This window comes from Lepus europaeus, chromosome 10 (genome assembly GCF_033115175.1).
Source record: "Lepus europaeus isolate LE1 chromosome 10, mLepTim1.pri, whole genome shotgun sequence".
In the NCBI taxonomy this organism is placed as follows: domain Eukaryota; kingdom Metazoa; phylum Chordata; class Mammalia; order Lagomorpha; family Leporidae; genus Lepus; species Lepus europaeus.
In genome coordinates this window covers 113,479,725-113,493,497 of record NC_084836.1, presented here as the reverse complement: position 1 = coordinate 113,493,497, position 13,773 = coordinate 113,479,725, and the positions used below count along the sequence as shown (strand labels likewise).

At 46.3% G+C, this 13,773-nt stretch overlaps 1 protein-coding gene across 7 annotated transcripts in view; it reads right to left on the bottom strand.

Annotated features, from left to right (window-relative positions):
• The window catches only part of NCOA3 (nuclear receptor coactivator 3), a 144,815-nt gene that overhangs the window by 16,573 nt on the left and 114,469 nt on the right, over positions 1-13,773 (bottom strand). For all 7 annotated transcript variants that reach the window (XM_062204317.1, XM_062204315.1, XM_062204319.1 and 4 more), the window contains 8 exons: positions 8,615-8,755; positions 8,238-8,385; positions 7,185-7,576; positions 5,895-6,757; positions 5,012-5,147; positions 2,277-2,471; positions 892-1,149; positions 671-797 (listed from right to left, as the gene is read on the bottom strand). In XM_062204317.1, coding sequence (XP_062060301.1) covers positions 671-797; positions 892-1,149; positions 2,277-2,471; positions 5,012-5,147; positions 5,895-6,757; positions 7,185-7,576; positions 8,238-8,385; positions 8,615-8,755 — 2,260 coding nt within the window. The remainder of the gene's footprint in view (positions 1-670; positions 798-891; positions 1,150-2,276; positions 2,472-5,011; positions 5,148-5,894; positions 6,758-7,184; positions 7,577-8,237; positions 8,386-8,614; positions 8,756-13,773) is intronic.

Sequence of the window (13,773 nt, the reverse complement as noted above, 5' to 3'; positions counted from 1 at the left end):
AAACTATTTGTGCACCACTGCACAGAGAAACATTCAAGTTAATAAGCTCATGAAGTTGTCGTACTAACTACTGCATAAAGTGGTTGTTTTTTCTTTATTTACTGCAGAATTTGAGTCACAGTTAACACTGACAATAATAGTCTCTTACATGCAAATAAGTTACTGAGCTACATCAGATACAGACTGAACCTATACTCTTTCACAGAATTTACAAGGGCACTACAGTGTACCTTCACCATCATCACTGAAATGTTTAAACAATTTTAGAAAAGAATTAGCCAACCCATAAAAATTAATTTTCCAGAAAGCTAAGGCACCTTTTATACAATCCCTGGGGCGTGTATCTATCTTGTCACACGGACACTAACTTACCCCCCACCCCCCCAACAGGGAATTCTGAAAGACAAGCATCCAGGACAGGCTCTGAGGCCTGACCTGAGCAACACTGACGGCTGCGACGCAGCTCTCTCCGTCCCCTCTGACAGGAGCCAACTGCTTTGCCTCAGCCTCATTGCTCCTCACTGTTCGGAGCTGTGCCCCGCAGCAGCCACGTATCTCAGTTACAGAGAATTTTCCCATTCTCTTTCAGATTCGTTACTATGCTCATACTCTTTTTCTAGATAATCCAACACTAAACATTTTAGGCAGAAGTCAAAAAACAAAGCCTCACCTATTTTGAGTGCTATGCGGGCCCTGTTCCATGGACAGCATGCCATCTGGCCAGGAACCTGACTGGTTAGACGGTGCTGCTTGGCCATAAGGATTGACCCCCATTCCCATGGGAATCTCACTAGGCCCTGGGGAGGAAAAACCACAAATTTCTAAATAAGCCAATATCAGAAACTACTCTAAAATGCCCAATGTCCTTGTTTTAAGGACGGGGACACTTACTCATTTGAACCATGTGCTGCTGGGGCTGCTGCTGCTGCTGCTGCAACATTGGTCTCGCACCCGGGACGCTGTCGGACCGCAGAGGCAAGGAGGGCACAGAGCCCCCCAGGGCAGGTCTGGGTAAAGACGCGTTGTAATCTGCTGCTCTTCCCATGGGGCTGGAGGTCATAGGCTCCATTCTGGCAGCCTTCGAGCTCGGCAAGCCCCAGTCTCCCGAAGGAGGAGTCGGATTCACAGGCACACTTCGGTTTGGTCCACCTAAAACAGGCAGAAATCATTAGGTCTTCCCCATATTATAACGAACTCTTCCTTGTATCATACCAGTGCGGTCATAACATTCATCAACCTTGACAAAAAAAAGTATCCTGTCATCCCAAGAACAGGGGTGACCAACTCTGCCCAGTGCTGATGGGTTACTGTTCTCACGTGTCCAACACAGAACAAGACCAACAGTTTAAACAACCAAAGCATAGAATAAATGGACACGCATGAAAGAATGCTCATGTTAAGCCTGGTACCCAACAAATATGTATGATTTTTATCTATCAGTTAAAATTTTAAACATGAAAGCTGGGGGCTGGTGCCGTGCCGTGGCAGGTAAAGCTGCTGCCTGTGGTGCCAGCAGCCCATACGGGCGCTGGTTCAAGTCTGGCTGCTCCACTTCCCATCCAGCCCCCTGCTGTGGCCTGGGAAAGCAGGAGATGGTTCAAGTGCTTGGGCCCCTGCACCACATGGGAGACCTGGAAGAAGCTCCTGGCTTCAGATCGGCTCAGCTCCGGCCATAGCGGCCATCTGGGGAGTGAACCAATAGATGGAAGACCTTTCTCTCTCTCTCTGCCCCTGTGTAACTCTGCCTGTCAAATAAATAAGTAAATCTTTTTTTAAAAGATTTTTATTTATTTATTTGACAGGTAGAGTTACAGACAGTGAGAGAGAGACAGAAAGAAAGGTCTTCCCTTCGTTGGTTCACTCCCCAAATGGCTGCTACAGCCAGAGCAGAGTCGATCTGAAGCCAGGAGCCAGCAGCCAGGAGCTTCTTTCTTGGTCTCCCACGCAGGTACAGGCACCCAAGCACTTGGGCCAACCTCCACTGCCTTCCCAGGCCACAGCAGAGAGCTGGACTGGAAAAGGAGCATCCAGGGCTAGAACCCGGCATCCATATGGGATGCTGGCGCCGCAGGCGGAGGATTAACCTAGTGCGCCACGGCGCCAGCCCTGTAAATAAATCTGGAAAAGGAAAAGGACCAGGAAAAAGAAAAGAAAGCTGGGGGGGAGGGAGACTTACTTACTACTGAGTCCCAATTATTTAAACAATTTTAAGTGTCTTAAATTTTCTTTGCCAAAAAGAAACTTTTGATCCCAAATACTAACTAGAAATAACATACCCGTATTTGAGCCATAACTTTCATGGGTATCCATCACTCTGGGGTTCCCACCCAACACAGGCTGCTTTGGTAACATGGGAAAAGCACTCATGTTCTTTACTGGGGGACTTGAGCCAGCAGAAACAGGGCTGTCTAGAGACGCCGCTCGGCCGTACGGAGGACGAATGGACTGCACAGATGGTGGGCTTCTCAAACCTGTGAAAAACAGAGGCACAACACGTGTACACAGATATCCCCTGATAACACAAAAAATTGAGCACAAGACATAAACATTACAACTCTCCAACCAAGAGTGTCTGCCTCTCATGAAAACAAACACTACCTTCCTTTATAAACGAACACTAAGGAGAGGGTTTCATGCAGTGGGTTAACAAGTCTGCAACCCATACTAGAGCACAAGTTCAAGTCAGAGCTGCTCCACTTCCAATCTAGCTTCCTGCTTATGTGCCTGGCAGGCACCAACAATGGTCTAAGTTTTGGGCACCTGCCACCACTGTGGGAAACACAGATGGAGTTCCTGTTTGCTGGCTTCAGGCTGGCCCAACCCTGGGTGTTGTGGGCCTTTGGGGAGTGAACCAGTACACGGATTATCTGTTGGGGCTCTGCCTTTCAAGAGGATAAAAGTTTTTTAAAAAAATTTTTTTAATTAAATAAATAGGGGCTGATATGTGCTTCAGCACATTAGATTGCCTCTTTTTTTTAAAGATGTATTTATTTATTTGAAAGAGTTACTCAGAGAGAGAAGGAGAGGCAGAGAGAGAGAGGGAAGGAGGGAGGGGGAGGGAGGGAGGGAGGGAGGGAGGGAGGGAGAGAGAGAGAGAGAGAGAGAGAGAGAGAGAGAGAGAGAGAGAGATGTTCCATCCGCTGGTTCACTCCCCAAATGGCCACAACAGCTGGAGCTGGGCCGATCTGAAGCCAGGAGCCTCGAACCTCTTCCGGGTCTCCCAAGTGGGTGCAAGGGCCCAAGGACTTGGGCTATCCTCCACTGCTTTCCCAAGCCATAGCAGAGAGCCGATCAGAAGTGGAACAGTCAGGACTCGAACCACTGCCCATATAGGATGCCAGCATTGCAGGCGGCGGCTTTTACCTGCTACCCCACAGTGCTGGCCCCTAGATTGCCTCTTGCGAGACTGGTATACCATAGTGGAGTGTTGGTTAGAGTCCCAGCTGCTCCACTTACAATTCAGCTCCCTGCTAATGTCCCTGGGAAAGCAGCAGAGAATGCCCCATACTTGGGTTCCTGCATCCACATGGGAGACCCAGATGGTGTTCAAGGCTCCTGGCTTCAGCCTTCCCCAGGTCTGACCTCTTGATACTGAGTGATTCTGTCCTCCAAGATGCCTGGGAATCTTGCACATTCGCTGTATGTATCCCCCTGCCCATTTAGTAACATTTTGCTCGCTAACTGTGTGTAGCCACTGTAGCTACCCCAGTAGCATAACCTAATTTTGGGATTGGAGAGTGGGATGGACAAGAGAAAACTGTAGCACCGTGGCTGTTGGGCACTATGGTGCCGCAGGCTAAGCCAGCACTTTTGACACCAGCATCACATAGGAGTGCTGGCTGCTCCACTTCTGATCCAGCTCTCTCCTAATGGGCCTGGGAAAGCAGCACCTAAGGTTTCTGCATTGCTTAGTATTGCGAAGTTCACCAAGGTTTCAAACTCCTGGAGCTTCTTCCACATGTGTACTTAATATTTTACAGTGAATATAACCAGATAGGTTGTCTTCTAATCAAACAAGTAATAACATTCGGAATTTCTCCATAATCTTGTTTTCTTTTCTTGTTCCAATCTATTGGACTGAACTAACTACTCATTTCAGTTTAGGAAATAGTGCCACTGAAAATAAATCATCATCATGAATTATTCCTTCACATTTGATACATACAACATATCCTTGTTAAACTGATAAACAAGTAAACACATCGCAACAGGAGAGAGGTTCGGAAAGAGCCAGCAAACACCAGAGAAGAAAAGTACCATGTGTAACGACAAGACTCCCTAGGGGCCAAAGAACAGAGGTTTTTGTTTTTGTTTTTTTAAGATGTGTTTATTTATTTGAAAGACAGAGAGAAAGGGAGGGAGGGTGGGAGGGAGGAAGAGAGAGAGAGAGAGAGAGAGAGAGAGAGAGAGAGAGAGAGAGAGAGAGAGAGAGAAATCTTTCATCCATTGGTCAGCTCTCCAAATGGCCACCTTGGCTGGGACTAGGCCAAGTAGAAGCCAGGAGCCAGAAGCCAAGAGCCTCTTCTGAGTGCTCTTGTCCAAGTACTTGGGTCAAACTCGGCTGTTTCCCAGGCACATTAGCTGGGAACTGGACTGCAAGTGGAGCAGCCTGGACTTGAACTGGCACCCACATGGAAGGTCAGTGTCACAGGTGGCTTAACCTGTCATGCCACAATGCTGGCCCCCAAAGAACAAGTTTTAACCTATAGTTTGAGTTGTTTTTTAATCCAATTCTCTGTGACTAAGAAAAATATATGTCCTAATACCCCAACACCTACTACTCATCTAGAATAATCAAAGATGGACATACTGACATAGTAATTAGAAATGGGAATTTAAAGCAATCAGGAAACCAGATTTTTAAATCACACACATTAAAAACTGGCATAAGAAACAGAGGCAGAGCACCTGTTGTGCAGTTATGTTAGTCACCGCCTGCCTCAGTGTCACAGTACACAAGCGTGCAGCAAAGTTCCAGACAGCAAAAACCAACCTGTTGGTTCTTTCTTACCCAAAGAATTCGTTCCTTGAAACATCTGTTGCTTAGTCCCTAGATGACTACCATTTGTGGATACAGAATTGTTGTAGAAGTCAGAACTGGTTAGATCACCAAGAATAGCATCTAGATTGTCCAACTCTCCAGGTCCCTGAAAACAAAACTTTAAAAATTAACCTGTATGCATTACTAGATACACAAATACACACATACTCATCAGAATACAGGAAATGGGAACAAGTAAACACGAGTTCTCTGAAGTAATAATGCCCAACTTTTAAGCTGGCTTACATGAACCCCATCCCTATTCTTGTTCATATGACGGCTTCAACCACTGAGACAGGTCACTGGATTTGGGAGCAATCCCAAAAGAGCTTTGGTCAATAAATTCGGTATACACCAGGTTAAACGAATTTAAACCCACATCCTAACTGTAAGACCGCCCAAGCCTTTCATGCGTTCACAGCTGTAAATTACCACCTTCTGGTGTTCCTCAAGTGGGATATGGGGAATGATTACATAGAATGGAATTGGATGCATGAAAGTTAATTACTGGGTAACAATAAAAATTATGTTGTTCAAATCTAAAGTTTTTTCCTGATAATTTCTACCATACCCTTAATGACCCAAACTGTTCATTCCAACCAAAAACATCTCCATGAGAAATTTTCAAACTGACCACAAAAAAAGTTACACTTACATTTTAAAATATATACATTTGATATTTCTAAAATGCAGCAGAGTAACTTTACTGAGGCCCAAAACAATGACAGAACAAAAGCAAGAATCATTTCCACTGACTCAACCTGAGATAAAAGATGGTGGTGCACAGCACATCATCTCCCTACTACAGGAATGAAAGGCCGAGACACAGTGACCAGGCTGGCAGACAGGTTACCTCTTCACTCGTTTCCGTCTTGACCTTGGAGTCCTTCTCCTGACTCGAGCTGGGGGTGGAGGAACTGCTGCACGGGTTCCCTTTGCTTTCCACCAGGTGGGGCTGCAGCTCCCTGGCGAGCGCGTCGCTGGGGTCGTCCCTGTCGAGCAGGTACCTGAGGAGCGCGTTGTTCTCCTTCTTCTTGGGACTCAGCTGCTCCTGCTTGACACTCCCCTCCCCGCAGGAGGCCGCGCTGCTGGTGTCCTTCCCGGTGGCCTCGGCAGTGATCTTGGCGACTTCGGCTGGCGAGTTCCCATTCTGCAGCAACTTGTGCAGAATGCGGTGCTTCTCCTGCAGCAGTGACCCGTGCATGTTGGAGGTGGAGGACACGCCCCCCGGGGTCGAGGAGGAGACTCCAGAGGGGCTGGTGACGCTAATGGAGGAGTCTTTACAGCTGGAGTCGAGCGGGGAGTTGGTCAGGGAGGAGTGGCTGCGGTCGTCAGAAGAACAGGTGAGCAGCTGCAGTAATTTCTTGTGGCCTTTGCTTTCCAAAGGGCCCCGCTGGCTCTCTGGCCCCTCAGCACTGCTCTCCTTACTCTCTTTGTCGCCGAGGTGATCTCTACTGTTTGACGGGCAGATTGAACTCTCCACTGGGTTCTGCTCACAGAAGAAGCCTAAGGGACTTTTGGAATCCTGACTGCTCCCTTTATTTGGCTGGGTTACATTCATATTTGGAGAGTTGTCTAATTTGGGGCCTGGTGAAGACAGCGTGGATAAGAGAGAAGTCCCCACGCCCTCGCTGATGGCTTGCAGGGCACTGAGAGAGCTGCTGGAAAAGCTGTGGCTCCCGCTGCTGCTGGCAGATCCCATGGGAGAGTGCACCCCTGGATTTGAGAGAAGTTGGGGAAAGAAGCTATCAGACTAACAAAATGCCACTTAATTCCTCAAAGTTCCTACTATAAGATAAATTACAGTGACAACAGAAAGAAAAGAAGCCACTTAAAGACAAAGAGCAGACGTGTAAGTGCTGCACTGGAAGCGTTTCGGCTCAATCCCCGATTCTGGCTCCTGACTTCATGTTTCTGCTAACACAGGCCCTGGGAGCAGCCGGTGATGGCTAAAGGAGAGGGGTCCCTGACTCATGGGCGAACCTGGATAGAGTTCCCAGCTCTGGCCCTGGCCCAACCCTGGCTGTTATAGGCATTTGGGGAATGAACCAGCAGGCAGGAGTTCTGTCATTGTTCTCAAATAAATAAAAAATTTTTAAATAACTTAAAAAAAAGAAAGAAAAGGAAGTGCCCACATGAATACCTGCAACAGGAGAAAACTGATGTGACGCCATCTTTGGACTACCGCGGTTACGAGGAGAAATCATGATGCTCTGCTGGCTGGGGCCCAGACCAGGACTCCCGTGGGGGGGGCTGCTCACGCTGAGCCCATAGCTGCTGCTCTGGAACGAAGACGGCGACTGCATGCTTGGCCCAGGCGGCAGTGAGGTTATGGTGCTGGAACCCCCATACCGGGCTCCACTCATCTGCCCTGTGGGGCTGGGGTCTGCCAAACCATAGGCCCTGCTGCTCAGCATCTGTAAGCCTTGGTTTGGTGACATGTTCATGCCACCTACAGAACTGTTACACGCAGGTGCAGGAGGTCGAATGCCTTGTCCAACAGAGCTTGGGTTTGGTCTATACCCGTTCTGTTCTCTGCAGAGAAACAAACATCAAACATTCACTGCCAATATAGGTATTCACTGAAGCCCTGAACCAGACTTTTCTTTTTAAAAAAAGATGGAGTAACTGCCTAGGAGTATAACTTCTTCAATGCTAGTCCAACACCTAGTGATAAATTCAATTTAGGCACTGATCAGTTACTAACCTAATAACATACTTTACAACAAGCATGAATACCACACTACAGCACTGTTAACCAGAATCTTAGCTGGGCTCTACTGGAGTTGCCACAGGAGTTAACCTGGAGGAACTTGCAAATTACTCAGGAAAATGAACAGGTGGATATCCTCCCTTCAGGCACTGCCCATTTACCATTAGCAATACCAATAGCAAGAATCTTTTGTTCTTAAAGCATACTTTTAAATTTTAAATTCAGTTTCTAAAAGCAATATAATATATCATTTGAAATGAAAGGGAACAGACATAATCAGATTTTATATGCTCTTTTATCCACAAGCTTTCCTAGGGAGTAATTATTTAATGAATACTTCTTTTCACATAAAAATATAACCTTAAAGAAAACATACCTTAATCTAGGCATCTAAATGCACGTCACCTAATCCAACCTTAACACTGAAACATCTTGAAAACACTGCTGCATTTAGTCCAAGAACACACTAGAACATTTCATTACCTCTGAAGAAAGTGAGTTGACACAAAGCCATGCCGGTCATTTGTTACAGGATTCCGGAAGAGTTTGCTCTTTGTCTGTGCTGTCACTATAGTGCCATCAGCCAGGGAAAACCGATACACTGGGGTTTCTGCATGGCCATGTATATATGCTTTGGGGAAAATATTCCAGCATTAGTAATGACAAGCAGCAAAATAAACCTACGTAAGGAGACTGGACTTGCAGAACTATGGGTAAGCAAAAGTGTGCTCCAGAACAATCCCCCAACACACACACACGTGCACGCGCACACACACACATACACACTATGGCAGTCACATGTATAGTTAGTGTTTCATAGCACACCCAAGACAGCGACGAATCAATTCAAATATCTGTACCTTCTTGATAGTGACGCTTCTGGGTCCCTGGCTGTCCATCATTAAGGCTAAAAAACCTCTGGATACACCTTCGGATGGTATCTTCAAAGCCAGGCCTCATGGAGGACCTCAGAGAATTTGTGTCTATGTTGACAACCTTTCCTATTCAACAGAAAATAAAGATTTAAACCCAACCCAGAAGTACTCACTGGCTTAGCAGTGTGGAGTAAAAGACATTACATCTTTGCTCTACCTCCTCTGCTCCAAATATCTGTTACATCCAGAGCTTTTCTTATCAGGGACAAAGTCGATAGAATACACATTATTTGGTCTTTGTCCAGGTTCCTGGCACAGAATTTCTAGAAGTCTTGGAATTTCCTATGTGACCAGAGTGTCCTGTGTCCTTTACCAGCTCAGCTCCTTTGATCCAGCTGGGTTTATTCCAGAGAAGTGACCTGGGGTGGCAGACTCTGGAAGGCCAGGACAGTGGGCGGGGCCAATAATCACTAAAAGAGCAATGATTAGAGGAGAGAACTTTCGGCACCACCCACTGAACGCCAGGAAATGGGGGAGGAGGTTTTGCTGGAGATCAAGCTTCATAAAAACCTTCGAATAAAAGATCGCATGCGCTTCCAGGCTGATGAACATCAAGGCGCTGGATGGGCTGCACGCCTGGAGGCGGGACTGAAGCTCTAGGCCCCCACCTTCACTCTGCCCATCAATACTTGGTTCTACACATCTCTTCCACCTGGCTGTTCCTGGGTTCTATCTTCTACAACAAATCATTAAACATAAGCACTGTTTGATTTCTTGAGCCATTCCTGCAAATTATCAGACGTGAGGAGGGGGTCAAACAGAAGTAGAAAGCTGCCTACAACTGGCATCTGAAATGTGGGCAGCTTTGTAGAGCTGAGCCTTTAGCCCTCAGGATCTGGAGGAGCTTAAACTGTGGGACACCCAGTGGTCCATGTGGGGAGAGCCCCAGTCAGTGTCACAGTGACGCATGAGCACACAGGAACAGGGCTCTCAGATGCTGTGTGAAACATGAGCGACTCACACAGCTCCTCCTCCCTGGATGCTCATGAGAAGTCCAGACAGTCTGAGGTTTGTCGTCACCCAGCAATAAACCTATCCATAAAACTGCTTGTCTGAATAAACTCTGCCTGCAACCAGGAGGGAAGAGAAAACACTGAAACACACAGAGACCATTTTTCCATCCGAAAAGTCCCTCATCTTTGTACACTTAAAATCTAAACTAAGAGAGTTAATCAAATACCCATTTCCACACTTTTTGCAAGTTTCTGACAACTTCTGTTTAACATCAAACATACTGGAGAAGCCAAATTCACATACTGAAAAGCACTATGAAATAAATGAAGGTGTCCTTAAAGACTGACTGAGTCTTTTTGCTCTTAACAGCACCAGGGAGACTAGCAAGAACAAGCACTTCACAAAACAGAGCAGAAAGGGAGCCCCCTAAAAACCGTGCCATCTGTTTCCCAGGGAAGACTGGTATGCACCAGCTGTATTCAATGTAAGAAATACTGGGGAGCCAGTGCTGTGCAGCACCAGGGTAAGCTGCTGCTGGAGACACTGGCATTCCACCCTGGAGCGCCAGTTCAAGTCAGGCTGCTCTGCTTCCCCACTTCCAACCCAGCTCCCTGCTAATGCACCTGGAAAAGCAGCAGAAGGCGGCTCAAGTGCTTGGGCCCCCGCCACTCCATGTAGAAGACCAGAATAGAGCTCTAGGCTCCTGACTTTGACTTTACCCAGCTCTGGCTGTTGAGGCCATTTGGGGAATGAGTCAGTAGAAGGAGATTCTCTCTCTCTCTGATACTCTTTCAAATAAATAAAGAGTTAAATAAATCTCTTAAAAAAAAAAAAAAAAGATTTGTTTATTTGAGAGGCAAAGCTACAGAGAAGGAGAGATGGCCACAATGGCCAGAGCTGGGCTGATCCAAAGCCAAGAGCCAGGAGTTTCTTCCAGGCCTCCCACGTGGGTATGGCTTTTCCAGGCCATCTGCAAGGATCTGGATCAGAAGTGGAGCAGCCAGAACTCGAACCAACGCCAACATGGGATGATGGCAGGGCAAGAAATGGCTTAACTCACTATATCACAGTGGCAACCCCAATAAATCTTTTATGAAAAAAATATTAGCAACACTGAAGGAACCAAAATTATATTTCATAGCCTCAAAAGTTGTATTTATGTTTTGAAGTGAGTCTTGCTAATCTGCAGAATGAAAGAAGTTGGATTTAGAAAATTCAAACCCATTACTGAGGATGCCCAGGGCAACAGCTGTATGACCAATGTCCATGGATGGATTCTGTCCACAGCAACATGTGCTCCACAGTCAAAATGGCAGACGAGGACTGAACCTCATGTTGTGGTCTTATACCACAAAGGCTTCGCTAAAAATGCAGTGCTCAGATCCAGGCAATCTCATGCCACAGCAAATCCCAAAGAGAATGGAAATCATGACCCGAGATGTGCAACTACCCTGAAAGAAGTGGTAGACAAACTGACTCAGGACAAATTGGAAGAGACATAAAATAGGTCTGTCAATCCATTTATCCTCTATAATACAAGGGGTCTTCGGAAAGCTCATGGAAAATACATGCTATGAAAAATTTATTCATGGTTTCCAAAAATTTTTGCTCCAAAACAAATCTATGTTTTAAATTAATTTTTCCATAAACTTTCTGAAGTACCCTCATATGATCACTACAGCCAAGTTTGGACTGGGAAAATTCACAGAGCTTCCTTAATTTTCTAAAAGTAGCTCTAGAAAAGCTACTAGGAATGAGAAAGGAACAGATGTGGAATAAGCCAATTGATAAGCCATCAGTTTAAGAATCTATTTAAAATTCAGACTTTTTAAAAAGAATTATTAATTTGAAAGGCAGAGTTACAGAGAGAAAAGAGAGGCAGAGAGATCTTCCATCTGCTGGTTCACTTCCCAAATGGCCACAACCGCCAGGACTGGTCCAGGCCAAAGCCATGAGCCTGGAACTCCATCTGCATCTCCCACCAGGGTGGCAGGGACCCGAGTACTCGGACTATCTTCCACTGCTTTCATCAGGCACATCAGCTAGGAGCTAGACAGGAAGTAGAGGAATCAGGTCTCAAACTAGAGATTATATGGGATGCTGGCTTTGCAAACAGGGGTTTAATCTGCCGCACCACAACACCGGCCCCTAAAATTCAGATTTGTAATGAAAATAAGTAAAAGATCTTATTAGTGGGGGAAACAATGACAAGGAAGAACAAATGCACTCCAGAAAAAATACCTGTGCACTGTGAAAGAATAAAAAGATCTGTCCTAAACCACCTCCTCTGAGTTTAGCCTTAAGCCGCGTGACAAACACAAAACAGACGCTCAGAAAATGTGCACTGAATGACACGCAGAAGGGCAGAGGACACAATCTCTCCAGAGCGTTAAGTGCAGCAAACTACAGTGAAACAGAGCACAGTCAGAAGGTGCCACAACTATGGCAAGACAGCTCTGTCTTACACTACGTCAACCAGAAACAATAACACTTCTTATTTAGTATTTTCTAACCTGTGTAGTTGCTGTGGTTTGCATGTTTGAGATCCCCCAAAGGTCCATGTGTCAAAGGCTTGGTCCCCAAATGGTGCCACTGAGAAGAGACTGTGCTCTTGGAAGGTCCTACTCCTAGAACTCTTGGGTAATCCTCCAGAGAGGATAGGCCCACTCCAGTCTCTGCAGCTGGCTCCCATCATGATGTGCTGCCACCTGCTGGTTCTGACCAGAAGGCACAGACGCCTCTGATGCCCAGTCTTGAACTCTGGACTCCAGAACTGCGAGCTAGTAAGTAGGCAGCCTGTGTCCAAGCGTGCCTTATCACGATGAGAAGCTCACTAACACAGTCATGAGGTGGGCATCAGGCCAAGTGGTCAAGATGCCCACATCCCAATCGGAATGCCAAGGTTCAATTCCTGGCTCTGGATCCATACTCCAGCTTCCTGCCACTACAGATCTTGGGAGGCAACAGGAATGGCTCAAGTAAGGTGTTGTCCTTGCCACTGACATAGGAAACCTGGATTAAGTTCCAGGTGTCGACCCTGGGACCCAGGCTACTGGCGGCATGTGGGGAATAAAGTAGTGAATCGGACTATATGTGTGCTCTGTCTCTCAAGTAAAATTTAAAAATAATAAACATACTATTTTTACGATAAGGGAAAATATTTGAGAAAATGTAAAAATGTTCCGTTTCATCTACTTGAAAGGCAGGACATGAGAGAGATGGATCTTCTGCCCAGAAGTGGAGCCACCAGGACTCAATCTGGCACTCTGATGGCAAAGCAGACTTCTTGGGGGCAGCTTAACCCACTGCACCACAACACCCACCCCATGAATTAACTTTTTTTTTTTTTTTTAAAGATTTATTTTACTTATTGGGGCCAGTGTCATGGCATAGCAGGTAAAGCCACCATCTGTAACAATGGCATCCCATATAGGTGCCAGTTCATGTGCCAGGTGCCTCACTTCCAATCCAGCTCTCTGCTCATGTGTCTCGGGAAAGAAGCAGAGGATGGCCCCAGTGCTGGGGCTCCTGTACCCACGTGGGAGGCCCTAGATGAAACTCCTGGCTTCGGACTTGCCCAGCTCCTTCCAGTGAGGCCACTTGGGGAGTAAACCAGCAGATGGAAAATCTGTGTCTCTCCTCCCTCTCTATAACTCTACCTTGCAAACAAATAACTATCTATAACCTAATAATAAATTATACCAACCAATAAATTATATTTAATGTAATCATACATATATAGTTTTTAAAAGATTTATTTATTTATTTGAAAGGCAGAGTTACAAAGAGGCAGAGGCAGAGGCAGGGAGAGAGATATCTTCCAACCGCTGGTTCACTCCCCAAAGCCAGGAGCCAGGAGCTTCTTCTGCATCTCCCACACCGGTGCAGGGGCCCAAAGACTTGGGCCATCTTCTACTGCTTTCCCAGGCCAGAGCAAAGAGCTGGACTGGAAGAGGAGCAACCGGGACAGAACCAGCACCCCAACCAGGGCTAGAACCCAGGGTGACGGTGCCACAGGCGGAGGATTAGCCAAGTGAGCCGCGGCGCCAGCCAAAAATGTATATCTTTATAATAAACAGGTTTAAATAAAAAATACTAAATTCTGATGCAAAATGCTATTCAGAGAGAAA